At 32.4% G+C, this 16,547-nt stretch overlaps 1 protein-coding gene across 2 annotated transcripts in view; it reads left to right on the forward strand.

Annotated features, from left to right (window-relative positions):
• Positions 1–9,735, forward strand: part of LOC111628688 (SAFB-like transcription modulator) — a 77,330-nt gene extending 67,595 nt beyond the window's left edge. For both annotated transcript variants that reach the window (XM_023372516.1, XM_023372517.1), the window contains exons 13-17: positions 671–948; positions 1,027–1,172; positions 2,922–3,047; positions 7,925–8,026; positions 8,657–9,735. In XM_023372516.1, the coding sequence (XP_023228284.1) occupies positions 671–948; positions 1,027–1,172; positions 2,922–3,047; positions 7,925–8,026; positions 8,657–9,470 (1,466 nt within the window). In that variant the 3' untranslated portion in view covers positions 9,471–9,735. The remainder of the gene's footprint in view (positions 1–670; positions 949–1,026; positions 1,173–2,921; positions 3,048–7,924; positions 8,027–8,656) is intronic.
• The last annotated feature ends 6,812 nt before the right edge of the window (positions 9,736–16,547 follow it).

Raw genomic sequence — 16,547 nt, forward strand, 5'->3', positions numbered from 1 at the left:
TTAGAGAATTATTATAAACTATAATATAAGTAAGAGCCTCACCAGACATGAAATGTTGAAGTCATGCTTCTTTAAACTAGTTAGTGACAAAACCTAAAGTATTTATAAACTTTTTTACAATAAATATCAAAATTTTATAAAAACTTATTTTATCATTAGCTTGTTTCAGCTTTAGAAATAGTTTTATAGAAAACTATATAAAAAATATTTATTGTTGTAATGATATAGTTTACTATATTGATAGTTATTTTAACTGAACATGATTGGTAATAAATCTGTAATAAACCTGCATTTATATAATTAATTTAAATGTGGCATATTGAAATAATGATTAAAATATATCAAATTTGTAAGAACACAAGGAAATTTTATGTGCATTTTGTTTAGTCAAATTTTAAACAACAATATATTTTAATTATGTTCTCTTTACAAGTTTTTTGAAATATTAATCTTTTAACATGCAAATATAGATAGCTAGGAAAAAATATTGAGAGAGAGCACAGTAGAAAACTATATTACAGTATATATTGAAGCTTTCAGAAAAATTTGCATCTTGAATCAATTTTTATCAGTTTATCAAAATTTTTTATACAAAGTCTTTCAGAAATTGTTTTCTGTTATCTTCAAAAATGAAATAACAAGAAATTATGAAGAGAATTTTTGTTTACAGAAGTGGAACCATCTGGAGAAAAATCAAGAGAAAGAGAGAGAGAACGTGGACTAAGAGAACCTAGAAGTGTATCACGAGGTAGAGATTATAGAAGATCTTTTCCACGTAGAGATATGCGTCCATTTTATGCTAGAGGCAGAGGACGTGGGTTAAGATCATTATCGTTTAGAGATCGTCAACCTTTTAGAAAACCATTTTTCTTGAAAAGATCTTTTGTTTCTAAGCCAGGTTTTAAAGCAGGCTTTAAATCAAATGTAACTGCTTTTCAAAAAATAAAAGTAATTATCCTAAAATATTTTCTATATTGCATTTAAAAATTTATATTTATAGTAATGTAATAAACAATGTCATTTCAGGAAGAGCGCCGTAGGCAACGTTTGAGAGAACGTGAAATAAGAGAGGTGGAACGACGACGGGCGCAAGAAATATTCAGGCAACGTTCAATAGAACGTAAACAACGTGAAGAATCAATTAGACTAGAAAGGGAGAGAGAGCGTTTAAGGTTTGTTAGATAATTTAATATACTTGTAAATATAATTTAAAAAAATTATTTGTAAGTTAGAAAAATATTGGCCTAAAAAAATTTACTAAATTTAATCCTAGAAAAAATTATTTATAATTTAATCAATTAAATATTTAGCACAATTGCTTCCATTGATGAAAAAATTATTATTATTTTAATTATTGAAGACTTAAGTAATTTAAACTTAGGCCAAAATGTTTTATTAGATGATGATAAAGCATGGTTTTTACTGGTTCAGTTAAAATGAATAGTTTTGTAACAAATAAATTAATCAAGAAATTTTTAATTAATTGTAAATGCTTTTGATTTTAAAAAAAGTATCTAAAATTTAATATTGATATATTAAAATAGTAACAGATAATAAACATTAAATACAGTGGTGACTTGTATAACGTATGCCTCAAATAACGGAATTTCTGTTTGGCCGTTACGTGACTCGAGCAACGGACTGGCTGCGAACAACGGACTTTCCATTCGGCAGTTACGTGAGGTGAACAAGTGCGAATGATGTTATCACTCTTTTGCTGTTGCCAATGATAATCTGCTATTTTTATAATATATTAGTATATCTGAAGTACAGAGCTCCCGTTGGGATTCGGCTTGCTCCCTTGTTTATTACGTACATCACCTCAGTGCAGTGTATTTACATTTATTCAAGTGTTGTGCAAATTATGGCTTCTAAAAAAACAGAAAAGTGATTTCAATTGAAACAATGCAAGAAATCATCAGAAGGAGTGAAAGTTGACAAAAACTTCCTTGTCAAATGGGGAGAGGTTCAGGAGTTTACCAACACTCATTATCCAAACAGAGCGAGGCCAACAGGATCAATGATCTCTATAATTACACCCTTGCCCATCATTTCCGACAGGTGTTGAAGAAGAGAGAGAAACAGACCACCTTGGACATGTTTTTCAAGAAGCAAGCAGGCAAAAAACAAAGGATGGAACAAGAGGAGTTGACCCTGCAAGCTCCAGTAGCCTCTCCTGAATCTGACTCTGATTAAAAAACAATAAAAAGAGACCTGATGCAATGTATACAAAGTCTGTATCTGTATGAATGTGTGAAGAAAGTGTTTCTCCACCTCCTCCTCACATCTGACTACCCGGCATAATTAGTGACTGCTCCATTTTCATTTTTTTTTTTTATGGTACAGTATGGTTATTTTATGCTGCGGAACGAATTATATGTTTTAACATGAATTTCTATGGAAAAATGCGTTTTGTATAACTGACTTTTCACTTAACGGATGTGCACTTGAAGCAGATTAGGTACGTTATACAAGGCACCACTGTATTTAATTTTACATAGCAATTAAAAGTAGTTTTAATAAGTTTATCAGATCTTAGTTTTTATGATTTTACTATAAATTTTTTGAATACAAACTTGTGAATTAATGTGAAACTGCAGAATAAGTAGAAAATTTTTTAAGAATTTTAATCTCCAATTTCAATACAATACATATCAAAGTCCTAGAACAGCTAATGTGATATTTCAGAACAAGCATGTAAATTTAATTTACATGTATATTTGAAAATCCAGATAAACTGAAAATCTGAATGAGTCTGGTCTCAGTTAGTCTGGATTTTTGACAAGTCATTGAACTTGTAATGCATTAACTTCATTAGAATATAAAATTAAATTTTTAAGTTTTTATATATTGCAATGGCAGAATATTTCATCTGATTTTATTAAATTTTTATGTAATTGATAAATTCTTTCATATTTTAGGATTGAAAGAGAGAAATTAGACAGAGAAAGAGCTGAAGTACTCAGGCTTGAAAGAGAGAAGCAAAGACTTGAAAGAGAACGACTAGAAAGAGAGAGAGAGGAACTTAGGCGGAGAGAACAGATGAGGTAGTTTAAAATTTAATTTCATTTTCTAATGAAAATTTTTTATTAGAATTTACTAGCAGTAACTTGGTTATCTGTAGGTTATATATATATATATGCTTTTTTGCTAATATTTATTATTTTGATATTGACTTTAGTATTTATTGTAAAATTTATATTATTTAGTAATTGTCATTCTTGATTGAACTGTGTTATAATGAAGTTTTGTTTTGTATTGAATTTAATGGAATAAATTTTTGTAATTGTAAAAAATTAGTTGTAAAAATTCCATAATTTAATCTTTTAACTTCTAAAAGCAATGTTACTTTACTTCTAACCAAAAATTTAGTAAGTCTGAAGTTTTAATAGGTGAATGAGTTAGTTATTGAACATGATGACTCAAATATTGCAAATAGAAAAGTTGCTTCTATATGATTATGATTTTTTATTATTAAGGGAATTTTTTGTTGAGCATCATAACTTCCATTTAAAATTTTTGAAGCAGAGCTGCTTCTGAGGCTTGCAGAATTGTGTTTGTTCTCAAAATCTGTTCGATAGATTTTGATTAAACTTTGCCATTTTCCATTAATTGCAATGCGGAATCCAAAACTGCAATAAAAAATTGGGGTCCATGACTTTGTTTTTGAGATAAAGGTCGTTTCATGAGTGTGTGCAACAAAGCGATTTTGCACAAATTGCACAACTTTGTCATGCAGTGTTTCACGGTTTGCTAGCATGTCTTGTATAGGCCTATAGAATCAAGTTTGTTCTCAAACTTTAATGGATTGATTTTGATAAATCTGCCATTAATTAATGACAAATGGCAGATTTATCCACGAGACGAGAAAATCCAGAAATGTAATGTGGGTCCATTTAAATGTAAAAAATCCAGCAATGAATTGCTTAACTTTCTCGGCAACATTTAAAATTTTGGTGGTGCTGTCTGTTACAATATTTCATTTTTAAAAAATTGTTTACATTTTTAATTATTATAAAATGACAAAAAGTTTAATTTTGAGAGTAGGGATCGGTTTTATAAAAAATTTTAATAATGAGTAAAATTGTCATTAAGTCCAACCCTACTTGAGAATGATACATGATCACCCTTTATCTCCCCACCCTGTCAACCTTAAATCACCAAAATTTAATAGCATTAATATTTTACCATATTTTTTCGGAATGACTAGATTGCAGCCAGTAACCCTGAGGTATCTGACATGCCAGTTAAACTGTGACTAAAATCTAAAATTAATCAAATATAACAAAACTAGTTGTTAAACAAATGTTAAAAAAAAAAATTCTTAAGAATTTTAATCTTACTTGTTGAATACTTAATTTATAATATTGTAATTTGACTGACTTAAAATCAGGAAGAGAGTTTTCCTTTACAAGACAATAAAACAATTAGTGACTTATTGACATTAGTAGTAGTTAGTGTGGGTTACACTGACCATGCACCCAACCTTAAAAATAACGCTTTCTTCTCAAATTTCACACAAAGCCAATGTTAATTAAAGTAAGTTGAGATAATTTAGGGCCAGTTTCATAAATTTAATATGTTTATTTTTGTGTTTTTGAATGTAATTACCATAAAATAAACAAAGAAAGCAGACAAAATGAAGAAATTAAGCACACAATCATAGTTTTTGATGTAATACTGATAGTTTCACAGTTTTAGAATAAAAACATGTTTGTTATTATTCTAAAACTGTGACTTTACCTGACTTAACTCTTTCATTTTTTTAATGTACTCACTAGAGAGGGATGAATAACCTCACTTAAACTGGCATGCTGGTTTTTACCTTATGAAAATATTTGATTTCATGGTCTTCGTCTATAGACCAGCATGCTGATCATTCTGTGAAAATATGGTAATACACAAACCATCCTGTAAAATTTCAGAAATTTTCAATAACATGGGAGTTATTAGAGAGGTTGTTGCCAACGTTTTCAGCCAAAAACATCGGACATCAAGCACCACCATCTGGCAATTCTAGAAGATTGACAATGGCGTTTGCTACATCTAGCGTGGCGAGTAGAAGTTCGGCTTAAACTTCTTCATTTTTTTGTGTTTGGGGTTAAAATTATAATGTATTTTATTAAAGTAATGATTATTTAAGCATTTATGAATAATAATGTAAAGAAACAGATGATTTTAATCCAGAAATGATTTAATTATTCAATTTTTTGCAAGTGATTTGAAGTGCTTATAGAATTTACATATATTTCTGTATATAATAGCTTATCATAATTCTGTAGGAATAGGTNAAATTATAATGTATTTTATTAAAGTAATGATTATTTAAGCATTTATGAATAATAATGTAAAGAAACAGATGATTTTAATCCAGAAATTATTTAATTATTCAATTTTTTTGAAAGTGATGTGAAGTGTCTCTAGAATTTACATATATTTCTGTTCATAATAACTTATCATAATTCTGTATGAGTAGGTTTGTTCTTTCACGGTATCTTCTACCATCAACAGTGTAATACATTTGTAAATTTTCTAAAAATAATTTTCCGAGCTGCTTTCAGATTTACATAAGCCACTACTTCCCTCAACAAAAGTATGAGGTAGTCCTATTGTATGGTTGAGAAACAATGCTAATTAAAAATAATTATTTTGTTATTAAACATCCAATAAATACTTTAAACTATTTTAATTTGTTTATTTACCTTTGCTAGTAACATTCATTGTTGTTAAACATTTCTGTCATTTTTCAATAATGAGTCAGTGTGTGACGTGAATGTGTGGCACAATGTGTTTTACTTAGAGTTCAGATATCAAAAATGTACTTCTGCTTGCTGTACAAGTTTAATGTTTGAACTTCGGCCGCAACCTCTCTATTAAGTTTCAAAGAGGGTGAACAAAATTGTGTCCCCCCCACAAATATCCATACATACAGACCTCTGAATTTTTTTGCATTTCTCAAGCTGAATGAGAAGAATGAAAAACCCCCTCCTGCTTTTACTGCATGATCTTTTTAACCCACTTCTTGGTTTGGAAACATCCAAACCAAGAATGGTTTTGGATGTTTCGGTTTAAAAGATGGACTTTCTCAATTGAGAGAGTCCATCTTTTAAACCGGAAGTTGGTTTGCCATCCAAAAGATATGCTTGATGATGCAGAAAACCCCATTTATGATTGTGATTTTTTTTTGTGACCAATATATATATATATTTTTGTCACAAAAAAAATCACAATCATAAATGGGATTGTGAATAAAAAAAGTTTAAGAAGACCTGGTCTAGATCATCCTTTCTCGAAGTGGGCGATAACACCTGCTTGTGGTCACTGCAGGCTTTCAGGGGGGCAGTAGAAGATATATATATATATATATGTATAAAATAAAGATATATACAAATTTGCAAAAACAATAATGGTGTACTACCACAGTTCACTCTTGTGTTACAATGGAACAGAGACAACTGAATACACTGAAAAGTGACAACACTACACTAGTTCACACTACAATCAGTGTTGCTGAATCGTTGTCTTGCTGTACCAGAAGTGACACAAAGCGCAACTCATGAAACCTATGACACAAAGCATGCCATTTTCAAACTCTCACAAATTATTTTTAATATTTTGCATTAAAATCTCGCAACACCAAGATTTCGCTAAGCGACCCCAAATGGGGTCACGACTCATAGTTTAAGAAGCCCTGATCTAATAATAAATTTTACAACTAAAAGTGTAAAATAAATGGATACTTCAAAATTGATGATATAGAAGATAGAGTAAATGCTTCATGAGAACTCTAGTTATGGTGGCCAAAATAGAGAAATCAATATGTTTCTTAATTTAATTTGTTTCTTAACAAATTAAATTAAATTGTTAAAGAAATTTGTTTCTTTAAATAAATTTTGTCATATCCATATTTAGATATTCATTTCATTTTACCAACATTACTTTGGTTTTAAAAAGTCAGTTATTCTGAAACTTTGAAAACGACCCAAAAACACAATAATGGAAAAATTTTACACTTGTTTCATCAACTTGTTGACTTTCTTGCTCTGTTATCCAAGTTTCAGTTCCATCATTACAATTAATGATGGTACTGTACGTTATTAAGCAGCCCCAGTTATCTCAGGTTATGGGCGGAAGGGTTAAGAAAATTACATAAAGAATGATAAATGAAAGTGCTTTTAGAGTAACTAGTCTGATTAGTGAGATTTGTCATGTACATTGAATCTTGCTCCTAGATGCCATTACCTGCATGTAATGAACTCTGTTTTGGAAATTAATCTAAATTTAAGTTAATAAAAATAATTGTCATAATAACTGAATGACTAATGTGATAAACAATAATTATAAATAGCAGAAAATTATAGAATTAGACTAGTTATGTACCAAATTTAAAAAAATTGTATATACTAATTACAATACATCATTATTAAAGAAAACATTTGATATAGAGAAGTCTGTGTAAATTTATTTCAGAACAATTTAGATGATTTTTTAAAATTTTAATATAGTAATCTTGAGAAATTAAAGAATAATGCTATATAAAATATAAATTTAGGAATATTTTTAATCAAAATATACAACGACAAAAATGCATCAACTTGCTATAGACCTTGTAAACGTGCTGGGATCTGGATTTTTTATTCCATCAAAAATATGGATTTGTGTTTGTTATTTTACTGAGTCCTTAAAATTAGAAGTGACAAAGTTTATAATTTTTAATAATTGAAATATGATTAAATTTAATTAGTAAGCATTAAGACTGAATTCTAGAGATCGATATTTATAGTCTATATGATATATAAAAATATAAATACGTTTTTCTAAATTAAGTTTTTAATGAATAATATTTTCAACTAGTATTTGTGCTGACAAAACATTTAGAAATTTAAAATCCACTCTTTGAAAGCATATTACAAATTTATTTCAGTCGATTGGATGAACCTAGACGCCCACTTAAAAGACCATTTCGGGGACCAAGAGAAAGTGAACCATATTGGGATGAAAGGAAAAGACCATCGTTATCAGGAAGGTATAAAAATTTAATTATTACGATAATAGTGGTCGTCATGAAATTCTCCCCCAATAAATAAAAAACAGTCTTATTTTTCTGAGTAGTTTTACAGGATACTGTGTTTTCAGAATTTTTAGTCATTTTTATGATGGCAGAAGCCATTTAATTTACAAGTTTTAATGTTTAAATTACTGTTAAATGTACAATGACAATATGTGCATTTTAATTTATATTATTTATTAGTAATAATTTGAAATAGGTATGAGAGCAAAATTATTACTCATAAATGATATAAATTAAAATACATATAACGTATTAATATTACACATTTAATAGTAAAGTAAATATTAAAAGAATGTAAATTAAATGTTTACATTATTTTAAAAGACAACGAGCTTTTGGCATTGTGAAAATGAGTTTCAAAAACGCTCGTTAATTATAATTTTTCTATTGTCAAGAAATTTTAAATTACTGCTCAGTTTTTTGAAAAAAAACTTGTCCGAATTAGTGGAGGTTTATTCTGTGTTTAAATGTTATAAAACAAAGTTAGTTTCTTCCGTATTTTAAATTATTCATTAAGTCATCTTAATTTGAAATTTAAAAATTACGTAACTTCAATAAAATGAGAGTTTTGTTACATTTCTTTAGGTATCACGATTACGAAAATCGGGAACGATCGTACGATCGTCATGACTTGTTTGAGAGAAGAGGGGAAAGGTACGAAGGGAGGGAGAAGAATTTAGACGTTCCATCTCGAGAATTCGGAGAGATGAGGAGAGACGTTCGAAGAGATCAAACATCTCACGATCGCGACGATCGCAGGGTGACCGAAAGACCAGAACGGTACAATCGGAATTCTTCCAGAGACAGTGAAGCCAGAGGTCGCGAACACCGCGAAATCAGAGATCCCGGAAGAGGTCCCCCGTCTAGAGAACGAGGCGAACGAATGGGTCCGCCGCGAGGTTCTCCGCCGGTACGCGGCCGCCCACCGCCTCGCGACGAATGGAAATCTCAACCGCACGAAAGAAGAGTGCACGAACGTTATATCGATTCCGGTAAAACCATGTCGGGTCCGGGTGGATCCTTCAGTGGCAGCAGCAGATCTTACGGAGGAGAGAGGAGCGAATCGTGGGGCGGAAGCGGAGAGAAGAGCATTAGCAAGTCGTACAGCAGTAGCAACGTCGTTAGCAGCGGGTCCCAGTGGGGCTCCACCGATTCTCGTAAAATGGATTCTTCTCACAGTCCCTCCTGGGGGAGAGTAGATAATCCACCGAGTAATCGCTGGAGCGGAAGCATGGACTCGCGAAATCCGCGCAGTCAGCAAAGCATGAGCATGGGCCAGTCGCAGCCCAGCATGTACGGAGGAAGTTCCCAGCAAATGGGAAGCATAACGTCTCATTCCAGCATTGGCAGTAGCAGTTACGGAAGCGATAGATACATGACTGGCCTGAGAAGATACTGAGCGCCGCCATCAATAAAAATCATTTCGGTATTGTGTTTGTCGTTTGTTTTTTGAATTAGATTACGTCAATATATCGTGTATGATGCCATAGCGGGTCAAATAGACATTGAGAATGACATTTGTGGCTGATGTTGAATTTATGTTACGCTTACGTTTGTAAAAGATATTGTGAATTCAAGTATGGAGGATCATATATGTACACTGACAAATTTATACCAATTTTAGATTATCAATAAATCATCTTGAAATTATTTTTCCTTTTAAATCGCCTGTTTTTCAAATGTTTTAAAAATATCATGGAATTTACACATTCGTGTATTGAGGTACTGTATATTTTGTACATCGTGGATGATGATTGGTTTACAAAGTTTGCCAAATCGTAGTTTAACTGATGATGGGAAAATTTTGATGTTTTTCAGAATTTTATTGCTGCCACATTTTTAACCTGTAGCAAAATTTTAGGCGCGAAATAGTTTTTTTTTAATCAGAAAATATTCCTAAGATGCTCGCAAATTTCATAATTTAAACGCAATAACGATAACGAATGGAAACTATAGCCTACTCTATTTCTCAAAATCGGAATACGATTCTTACGAGGTTTATTCAAGGCTGTACTCGTATCTGGCTCATCCATTTTGTTATTGGATGATATATGGGTCTGTTTTCAAATATCAAAATATTCGTATCAGATATTGCCAACATATTTATCACGGTTACAATTGGAAAAGTATGTGATGTAAGATTTCCTTCATCATTTAACAACTGAACCCGAATAAATAAAAATACAAATAACGCGAGTATCAATTTGTGACGTAAATCTCGGACTGGACGACAATATCTGGATTTGACTAATTATCCGGATGTGATAGAAAGATGATTCGTAAATGGACTTAAGTCAAATAAGCTAAAGCAGGGGCGGATCTACATAGAAACTAATAGGGCTCAAATCCTGGGCCCCTAAGTATCAAGAGCCCACAAAAATGAATTATCATAAATTTTTAATACTTTTTCATTAGCAATGAGCACTTAACGTATAGTATAGTTAATATTAATAATACGTAGTATAATAATAATGATAATTTATAGTATTTGTTTTATTGTAATTATTCTTAATCTAATAAAAACGGGCCCATTGGACTTCAATAAGCCATAGGCTCCGAAAAACCTAGATCCGCCCGTTTACCTGGTTAGCTACTTTACGTGGAGACACGAGATTTGATGAGTTCATCCGTAGTCATGTGGTTTTGAAGGTACGAAAAATGATTATTTTCTACCGAAAACGGAAGTTTAGAGGGTATTTTCGTGTTCTATTTAATCACTTGGCTACGAAAGGGTTTGAAATGTTTCGTCGAGATAATTTCCAGTTACTTCAAAATCGATATAAATATGCTATTTTATAAATAATAATAATAATAAAAATAAATATTTAAACACTGAACATAATGAAGGGTGTATGGGCCAAAAATACAAAATTACAGGATAACATTTTGTTTTACACAACGATATTACATGTAGAATAATATGAAAAATATTAATTATTCTTTTCTTTCAGCGAGGTCAATGAGTCGATCACTACACTATACAAATCTAATCATATTCCAGGTAATATCCAGTCATCATTTTATATAAAACTAAAATATGTTTGATCTGTACTAACATCAAAACTGTTTAGTTGCTCTTTCAATCTGATTTTGTTCCGAAACAATAGTTTCTGTCAGAAATTAAAGTGGAGCCGCAAAAACAAAACAAAACAAAATAAAATAATATATATGTTACCGCTAAAGCTCGAAATCCGTTAATGTGCGCATTACCTAGCTAATCTGCAAATTAACTAAGGTGATCCGTTAAAGCTGCGAAAATTATTCCATTTCTCAAATTACCTAGGTAATGTTCAGATTATCTAGGTAATCTGCAAATTACCTACTAGGCACTCGGTAAAGTGAAAATAAGATTTTTGCTGGAACAACAGCAACGTTTCTGTACGCTTAAATTAACATAATGTTATTTATTTAATTTTCAATATCTAAAGAATCAAGTTAATACAATCAACAAATTAGTTGATTGAATCAATCATCAATCAATTAAAAAAACTTTAATACAAAAATCAAACGGTTTAAAATATTACTACAATTAGGGAAATGAATTTGCAAAACATATGATAAAATTGTACTTACTTATTAGTGCAATCTAAAGATTGGTGACACTTTGAATTACGTAGCAATTGGTTTTTGCGACAAGCACGCCTATTTGTGGTACATTTAGATTTGCAGTCACATTTTCTGAAACCCTGCCCAGTACCAAGGGATTGTTTTATTGCTGTTTGACGTAAAGATATTTCTACAGCAGGGACATCCATCTTCTTTCGTTAAAAATCTCTCTTTGCAAACACTGAATTCAGATTTTGCATACAATTGTTTTAAAATACCTGTTTTAGTATCAAGTTTATAAAAGCCATCCTCTGTTTTACTAAGAACCACAGCTAAAATTGAACGTGCATCAGTTTTTGCTCTGTCTTCTTCGGGTACTTTAATTCTCACAGCGAAACCTTCATCGACGTTTGGGTGCTTTGCATTAGAAACTGCTAACATTTTCTTTGCTTGCTTTTCTAAACATTTCTTGGCTTCATCACGCTGTATTTTCTGATCCATATTCTTTTTACAGATGATGCACAATACATTCTTACCATACCCTTCCTCTTTAGGATCTACTTCACCACAAACTGCGTGAACAAACATATTACACGATTTACACTTGTGAGCACTTGATGCTGCTTTTGAGCAAACAATACAGACTATGTCTTGTATAGTGCTCTTTACAGGCTCCGTACGAAACTGTGATGGCGATTCTGCTGAAGTTGAGAGTAACTCAGTGATGACTTCTTCAACTTGCAGAGGCGATTCCTTGGAGGTGCAGGGTAACTGAATATTCTTCGTGACTGCATCATCAATCAACGGTATAGAAGGCAGTTTAAGATTACTATCGGTAAATTCTTGTATTTCTATAGGTGATTCTGTAGAAGCGGGGGATAACGGAATGTCCTCTTGAGTAAGATTTGACTGTGATCTCATAATCACAGTCTCTTGTGAATCTTCTAATTTTTCAAGGTCTTCTTCAGTTTTTATCGAATGTCAAACAATTCTCCGGCATGGACAAACTTTTTCAAACCTTTCTCGCGCATCTGACAACGGCTCAATGAGTTTTTCACAGCCTCGTACAGTCAACACATCACACCTTTGAATTATTTGATAATCTCGAGATGATTCTTTCTTCTTGGAAACTTTTATTTGCTTTACATCTTCAATTATGGAATCATACTTTGGTTTGTTATTAAAACACTACGTATTATATTTTAAATCTTCGCTAAAGAGGTTTGCGAAGAATCTTTTCTTGATTTTACTCACCAATTCGGTGCTTGCTTGCATTCTAGGATTTAAATTTATCTACGTAAAAAGAAGGAGTGGGGAAAGGAAGTGAAAGAAACAAACTTTTGAACTTTAACGATACGGAAGCCGTTAATGTGCAGATTACCTAGATACTCTGCAAATTACCTAGGTAATTTGAGAAATTGAACAATTTTCGCAGCTTTAACGGATCACCCTAGTTAATCTGCAGATTAGCTAGGTAATGTACACATTAACGGATTTCGAGCTTTAGCGGTAACATATAGACCAATGACAATTTCGTCAGCCATGCTAAAAATATTCGAAATATGTTTTTACGAAAAAGTATATAAACGAATAGCTTATAAATTACATCCTATCCTACAATGTGGAAGACGAAATTACTCAACTTGTATAAACTTACTTTGAAACAATAGATAGAATTGTGATGCTTTGGACAGGTCCGAACCTCACTGAAATTCGCGTTAATTTTGTCCTTAAAAATAAATGATTTTATCTTTTTTTTTTTTTTTTTTGAGAAAAAAATAAAAATAGTTTTTCTTAATGAAAATGACGCGAACTTTTAAACAATAGTCGATCTTCGTTTTTCCATTGTTCTATCTCCGAATGGGAATCGAATTAAACTTCGATATTCGCACCCCCGAAAGGTTTCGAATTATCACCAGATGACGACTCTGACGAGGAGAGACCAATCGGAAAGTGGAATCGGAGGAAAACAGATAAAACCTGAGAATTCAAGGACGCGACGGCTTCTCCCGAAAGTTCCAAGTGACGGATCTATTATTGTGTGTGTGTCTCGTGCCCATCTTCGTCTGCATCTCCCGACCTCGGATCGACATCTTTTTATCAACAGAAGTCGACCGCATCGTCCCGGAGTCGTCGATGGAATTGGTCATTCGCGAACCAGGGACACTCCTTCAAAATGGGACTATCTTGGAAAGAAGAGGACGACGTAGAACTTCCAAGATCGCGGAAATCTTGTAAGCTTCTTTCGTGTCAAATAAACGGTTTCTTGTAACCGTAGTCTGTCTCAGTGCCGATCGCCCACATGCGACTCTTCGCAACCGCTCGACCCTCTTGACATTTTTGCACCCTGTCGGCAACCTTACAGAATTCTGAGAGAGAAGGTGTTGCTTATATAGCAGATGTACACATCTCAAGCATTTGATTTTTTCCCTCCAATCTATAATTACTCCACTCCGTGATTATTTCGACTTAAATCCGGTGTTCCATAATTGATTAAATAACTACCTTTTATCAAGACACTGTAAAATAAGCCTAGGTGATTCTGAATTCCTTAATTTTACACCAATATGTGGGATTCCTCAAGGTTTTGTACTAAGCAGCTTATTTTTTCAGTACCTATTTAATAATATATCTTCAAAGTTAAGAGCTTACACAGACGAGATTAAAATTCTAACTCACAACTCATCTGTACAAACCGACTTAAATTCTATCCTTCCAGTTTCCACAACGCGCAATTTAAATATTCATATTCAGAAAACCGTTATAATGTGCTATTCATTGATTCTCCATCCTCATCTTCCTCCTATATATTTCAAAAATTATAAATTAAAGTTACGTTAAAATGTTTAGCGATGTAGATTTAATTTTTGATGATAAATTAACTTTTCCGGGAACAAATTTAAAAAATAGTAAAATCCTTGTCAATCAGACGTGGAATATTGTAGTCTTTGTATTGGTTATTGCAATAAAGGTCCTTTCCTCAGAAAAGAATTGCTTACAGCTTTTTAGGTGTCACTGTGACTTCTATTGAGTGAAAGCTGTAGTGACTGACTTTTTCGGACAAATAAAAGTAAGTTTTTTCTCACATAAAATCTCTAGTAAACTTATATATTTAAGCTTTATTTTTTTATAGCCTAATTAAATTGGATATTTTCGAGCGGAGCAATTACTATAAATCACTTTAGTTTAAAATGTTTTACAAATAATTTATTTGATATAAATATTTAATAATTTCTATTATTTCTGTGTTTTTCAAGTAAACACGTTTTGACAGTCAAAAATATAAATCTGTACTTTGTTTTTTATTTTAGAATTGAATAACTTACACATTTGATTAATATTCTTTCATAAATTTCACAAAAACTAAGAGAAGACTTGAGAATATACGATAATACTGTATATCGAAATGTAGCTCAAATTATTTTTAAAGTGGCCCAAAACATAGTACCCTAGAGCCCTAAAATATCTGAATCTTTTACTTGTAGCACAATTTGCAATACCAAAAACCAGCCATATCTTACGAGATAAAGAAAAAAGAAAATAGTCCATTGGTAAGGAGACACCTGAAAATGTGTTACTGTAAAAGCAAAGCCATATTCACCGCAATAGAATTGTTCTTGGTCTAATGTTCTCTTACAGTAGGGAGGCAATTCGATCTAAAGAAACGAGTTAACATACACAAGAGCCGTTTATTTTGAGAGTGGCCTAAGTTCACTTTGACAAGTATCAAACTAATATGCAGTACATTATGGATTAAGATTTTATTAGTTAATAATGACAATAATAAATCTATTAAATTTAACATAATTTTACAAAATTAACGCATTGATGATTTTGCTCCCTATCTCCGGTAATCTTAACAGAAAATTCTTACATCCAAATCTGAATATAAAGATGTTTAATTTATACTTGCGTGAACGTAAAGAAAATAAAACAGGCGCTGTTAATAAGTGGTCTTATAGAAGAATTTTTAAAGATTTTAATTTAAATTTCTACCAGCCGCAAAAAGATACTGTACATGCCAAAAATGCAATCTATTAATCCATGCAAGATGTGTGATTACCAGAGCCCCTTCGGCCGCCAATTTAAAGCGTTTTAATCTTTAAAATTGGCGTTTCCACTTCCCGGGACGAGGACCCAGGGGATGGATTTGTGGGAAGCGAGTGTTCGGGTTGTTTCATTGTGTCGAATTACACAGAACGAGGCGCTTGAAATGTAAGTGCGTGAGTGCGAGAATTCGAGTAAAGGTTAAACGGTGTATATCTTCGTGTACAGTGATGTTATATCCGTGCGTGCGTGTGATCGAAGAACATCTTCGGCATGTCTAAAAACAGAAAAACAGTAAATTACGATACGAAAATAAGACGTGTTGAAAAATGAAACGAAAGCGTTCTTACCATCGGAGATTTCGAAAAACATTCACTTGTACGATAAATGGCCACTTCGTCCTCTTCGTGTTAAAGTTGGGGAGGGAGATCCTTCTCCCTCCCAAATGTTCCTACAAAACACAAAGACAGTGAGAAAAGGAGAAGTTGATTCATTTATTATCTAAGGTCAACATTATTACCTTTATCAGATAGTCTTTCTTCCCGAACAGTGTCATGAGGAGAGCGAAGGACCTGACCTAGCCTAGCCTAACCTAACCTAACCTAACCTAACCAGAAGCTCAATCCTCGTAACAGCTGTTTGGGAAGAAAGGTCGGCCGAATGTCGCGTCCGGTGAAGAAACGTGTCAAGTCCGGGTGGTCACAATCGGAAGTCAAATCCGTTGTCGTCGATCGAGTGTCACGTTCGGGAGACAAGTCCGTGAGAACATCCGGGTAAGAGAAGGCCACGTCCGAGTAAAGAGGTCATGTCCGGGTGAAAAGTGTCGAATCCGGTCAGAATGTCGCATCCGGGTGAAAAGGACGAGTTGGGGAAAATCGAAGAG

The sequence above is a fragment of the Centruroides sculpturatus genome, unplaced genomic scaffold, assembly GCF_000671375.1.
Source record: "Centruroides sculpturatus isolate CEXI.00-Female unplaced genomic scaffold, Cexi_2.0 scaffold30, whole genome shotgun sequence".
NCBI lineage: Eukaryota > Metazoa > Arthropoda > Arachnida > Scorpiones > Buthidae > Centruroides > Centruroides sculpturatus.